The sequence below is a fragment of the Frankliniella occidentalis genome, unplaced genomic scaffold, assembly GCF_000697945.3.
Source record: "Frankliniella occidentalis isolate FOCC.00 unplaced genomic scaffold, Focc_3.1 Scaffold2067, whole genome shotgun sequence".
NCBI lineage: Eukaryota > Metazoa > Arthropoda > Insecta > Thysanoptera > Thripidae > Frankliniella > Frankliniella occidentalis.
Window position 1 is genome coordinate 1 of NW_026269161.1, and position 4,522 is coordinate 4,522.

The 4,522-nt window shown below is 65.7% G+C and overlaps 1 protein-coding gene across 1 annotated transcript; it reads right to left on the bottom strand.

The window, feature by feature from the left end:
- Positions 1 to 45: 45 nt before the first annotated feature.
- LOC127751914 (uncharacterized) lies at positions 46 to 4,511 on the bottom strand. Its single transcript, XM_052276190.1, has 4 exons — positions 3,913 to 4,511; positions 2,491 to 3,832; positions 1,310 to 2,419; positions 46 to 791 (listed from the first exon to the last, which is right to left on the bottom strand). Exons 1-3 carry the CDS (start codon positions 4,394 to 4,396, stop codon positions 2,215 to 2,217), a joined length of 2,031 nt encoding a protein of 676 aa, XP_052132150.1. The 5' UTR covers positions 4,397 to 4,511; the 3' UTR covers positions 46 to 791; positions 1,310 to 2,214.
- Between the last annotated feature and the right edge of the window lie 11 nt (positions 4,512 to 4,522).

Genomic DNA, 4,522 nt, shown 5'->3' on the forward strand with positions numbered 1-4,522 from the left:
AGGGGGGAGAGGGGGAGGGAAAAGTCGTCCCATCGCAGCGCAGCGCTTCCCTTGTTTGACAGCAATCGACCAACCAAGGCTCGGCATGCAAGAGTCAAGGAAAAGAAGGGGCAAGGGGGCAAGAGGAAGGAACAGGAACAACTTCTGCGTTTCGGGGAGGGAGGGGTGGGGTGGCTTGACGGGAAGGTGTCCCGAGGGGAGTGTTTACATCCTGCAGTTATTGATACGATCCGGGAGGAGATGAAAGGTAACCGATGACAGCGTCCACTAAATCACTGAACCTCACCTCTCGTGGTCCTGGCGTTTCGGCTCCACCTCGAAGAGGCCCAGAGGATCGCCGGCGGCCCCCGAGACCCTCGCCGCTCGGCCACGGTGGGGCGGCGTCGCTACTTCCTCATGACGAGCTGCGTCTCGAAGATGGTCTTGGGCGGGCAGTGGTGGCGGCAGCAGTGGCCCGGCTTGGCAGTCTGCACGCACAGCGTGGTCACGCTCGCACCCCGGGCGCCCGTCGCGCGGCTGCACGACGACTGCTCCATCGAGATGGACATGTCGTCCACCGAGATGACCATCCGCGGGCGGCACGGGTCCCGGTTGTCGACCTGCACCTTGGCGCGGCTCTCCGGCATCTCGGCCACCACCACGTTCCCCGTGCAGGTGCCCTTGGAGCGGCGCGGCGGCAGCTCCGCCAGCTGGGAGCAGCAGCTCGCCGACGACTCGTCCCCCACCGTCATCTGGAGCGTCGTCTTCTTCGACATGGCCTTCGTGCACCACTTCCTGCGACTGCTGCCAATCTGGAAAGCAAGGGAGGCTTTTAGTGCGAAAAGCAAAATATTATCGTGACAGAAAACGCCGTTGATTGCACAAAAGGGGCTGCTTCTCCCGCAGATGGCCGGCTGCTCAAGTTGTTCCAGCCTTACCCCCTCTAGCACCGCACACTAAGAGCTCCCCGACCGCCACACCGGAGGAACGCCAAAGGTCGCGATCTGGAGTCTTCGGGGCCACGGAGATGTCTGCACACCGAGCTGACCCAGATCATCGGGGCCCAACGCGGACTGGTGGGGGCGCATCGCGTATCGGTGGTGGGGGGAGGGAGGCTCCCTAGGAGGCCCGGGCCCGGGGGAGCCGAGATGCGCGGAGGAAGGGCGGCATTCCGGGGTAGCTCACGGCACAAAGTACGCGGAAAGCCGGAACATCGATTCTCCTTCCCTCTCCTGATTATAAATGCGCAGTGCGAGCAGCGCCGCGTCGTTGCGCGTGGGCCAGAGGGTTAGTCGAGGCCGCGCAGGTCGTGTTGTTGTTTACCACTCACCGGCGGGGTCCGTGAGCTCGGTGATGGTGACCCCTCCCACCGGCTCGGCCGCGTCGCCACCGGGGTCGCCCGCGGCCTCGCGGCCCTGCCCCTCGCCGGGCACGTCCGGGCACGGCGGCTTGTCGCGCCACCAGAAGTACTCCCGGAGCACGTCCAGCGCCGGCGTGTAGCCCCAGAACATGTCGCTCCCCGCCGTGTGCGGCGACCTGAGCGGACGACGGGCGTCCCGGGCGCCGGCGCCGCCAACAATACGGCCGCGAGCGGCTGGGCGCGGCTGGGCGCGGCGGGCGCGGCGGGCGCGGCGGGAGGGGGACGCACGCGCATCGACTCAACGCGACATGTCGCCCGGGCAACGGCTCTGGGGTTGGGGCGCGGGCCCGATCCGCGTCTTACACCGGGCAGGATGTATACAAACTCATTTCGTGCCATCGACTTTTCTGTTTTACTTGTGGATTAACGGCTAGGTGGAGGAGTCGCGATAAAAAGCGATGGAGCCGTAGGATGATGACTAGATCCGCCACCCTCCCCGCTCTCGGCCAGTGCGATGGTGTGATGCCGCGTCCGCGCGCTGCGGTGCCACGCCGTGTCGCCCGCGCAACAGGTAGGGGGCGTGCCTTGGGCGCGGGGTGTCCCCGCCCTCCGGCTGAAGTCAACCCAGACCGTGGGGTATCGCCTCTCACGTCCTCTCACCGGTAAAAAGTGGAAATGGCGTAAAGTCCAATATGAAGCCCGAGGACTTACGCTCTTTTCACCTTTCACCAGTGAAATAAGCAGCAAAGACAGCCAACTAAAATCACACTTTTGATAATGTAGAACATGCGTTACAAACAAATTAAAAATACGATTTAAAAATTATATGGCCGGAGGTGCTATGGTCCGCTGTCGTTTGGTCGGTTAAGCATGCGTCACAGCATTTGTCGTAGTTTCCTGCAGTATTCGCAGATGAAGGAGCAGATGGTGTTGTTTTGCGGGGTCGCATCGCCGTGGTCGGCCCCAGGTGCAGTTTCAGGAGTCTCGAAGGGCTCCGTCCTGAAGTCTACGGGGGACGCGGCCGGGCTCGACGGGGACATCGCCCTCCGCCTGCCACGCGGCCGTTGGGAGCGGCTATCCCTGGTGGCAAAGGGTTAAAGTCAAAGGGAACCAGGTTGTGCGGGCAGCCGATGGCTGGAAAGGACACTCACCTGCAGGTGTGCTTGCGGTGGGTAGAGTGCGTGGGCTCCCTTTTGTGCCGGGCCGCGCTGTGCGGCGGGGATGGGGGCTCGGACTCCTGCACGTCCAGGATCGCCAGGGGCTCGCGCCACCGGAGCTGCTCGCGGCCAGCGTGTTCAGGAGGTCGGTAATAGCGGTCTCGGTGAGTCGCTGCACCTCGGGAGGTTCTTGGCGACGGCTGCTGCTTGGCAGCCCCGGGCGACGCGTCGCGCACGACGCGAAGCTGGTTCCGGATGACGGTCGCGGGCCGCGGGCCCTTGGAGATCGCCCGGACGTACTCGCTGAGGTGCGCCAGGTAATCCCGGTGGTCGCGCGCGGTCTGCGCGGCAGCCCGCCGGTTGGCCTGCCCCGCCGCGCGCGACTCGAACAGCGTCAGCAGCTGCTTGGCGTCCCCGGGGTCGGGCCCGTCGTAGCGCGGGCAGGTGGGCAGGTGCTGCAGCGGCCGGTGCGGCGCACCCCGCGCCGGCGGAGGGCGCGCAGAGTGGCGCGCCGCGGCCGTCACCAGGTCCGTCTTGGCGTAGATCTTAGCCAGGTGGATGTTGGACTTGACCGCACCGACGTAGACGCTCGCCCTCGACTGGACCCTCGGCGACACGGATGAACCGACCCTCGAGGCGGGCCTGGAGGCGGAGTCCTCCGCGTCGTCCTGGAGCGCCCGACGGTGCGGCGACCTGTGTCGGTGCGGCTGGCCGCCGTCGTAGGCGCGCAGCTGCACCCCCAGCCGCGACTGGCGCGAGGAGCCGATCCTGAGGCGCACGGGTAGACGGGGCCCGGCGGCGGCCCGGTGGGCGGCTCGCGGGCTGGCGCGGTACTCGACGCAGCGCAGGCAGCCGCGGAGGCCCTCCTCGTCCACCGCGCCGGTGCCAGCCGCCGGACCGGGGGCCTCGGGGCGGATGCTGCGCCCTGGACAGATGCGGGTGGTCAGGCAGGCCAGCCTCGCTTTCCACCTTACGGCGCTAAGCGCTAAGCTAAGTTTAGGCAACGTCTTACCCGGGGGTTGCGCGGAGGGTGGCGGTGACCGCCTCCACCAGGCGAGGCGGGCGGCGGATGTGCTGCGCTTGGCGCCGTACGGCCGGTGTGGGCCGTACGGGCCGTGCAGGGCGTGGGGCCGGTACTGCCCGGGCGGCCTGGCGGGCTTGTTAGCCTTCGCCTGGACCAAGCCTCTCCTCCTCTGCAAGGCCTCCTGCTCCTCATCTGCCTGCTCCTTCTCGTACTCCTCCAGGCTGAAGCACACCGACGAGGACGGCCGGACTAGGCCGGGGACCACTAGCGTGTTGATTTTGCTGCTGCTGTAATCTGCTGGCGCGCTCCGGTCTGCAGGGACAAACACCGAAGGGTCCGGCACCGACTTGGAAAAGTAAACGTGCGAGGTGTGCACGGGTATTGCCACTTACGTAGTGTCATTAAACTGCTTCCGCTGAAACCAGGGCCGACTTTCTCGTCTTTCCGTTCCCCATGCCGCCCATCTTGTACCGTTTTCTTGTTCACCTGTTCGCCCGTCTTTACACCTTTGTCATCAGCAATTCCACCCTTTGCAGCTTCATCCTTGCCCTGGGCCCCGTTAGGTGTCTTGCTGAGGGGACGCCCCAGGATGCCTCTCCTGGGCACCGTCCCCGCCTCCGCCTCCCCCCGCCTCTTCTTGTCCTCGTCGTCCTCTTCCAGACTGAAGCACACCGACGATGCCGGCCCCGGACTGTCGGCAGCCTGGCCTCGCTGGTCGTCGGGCGCCAGGAGTACGACGCAGCTCACGCCCTGCTCCTCGCGGGGCTTGAGTTTGGCTTGCGCCGGGCTCTCGACCTTGTTGCGGAGCACCCCGCTTACCGGCGCTGAATACGCAGGAAGGAATGTGTAACTTAACGTGTCATCCGCTTTTTGCATAAGTTAAGCAGCACCACCTAAGATTACCGCCCAGCCTACCCGGGGCTACAGTCACGATGGTCGGCGGTGTTGGCAACGGCCGAGGAAGCTGCTGTCCACGCTTGGGCGGGGGTGGGGGCGGTGGAG

Bases quoted from the DNA above. Each gene is read 5' to 3' on its own strand.
- LOC127751914 (XM_052276190.1), bottom strand. From the start codon at position 4,396: ATGCAAAAAGCGGATGACACGTTAAGTTACACATTCCTTCCTGCGTAT. The intron at 3,833-3,912 runs GTAAGTGGCAAT...TTGTCCCTGCAG, and splicing joins AAGCAGTTTAATGACACTAC to ACCGGAGCGCGCCAGCAGAT. The intron at 2,420-2,490 runs GTGAGTGTCCTT...CTTTGCCACCAG, and splicing joins CACCGCAAGCACACCTGCAG to GGATAGCCGCTCCCAACGGC.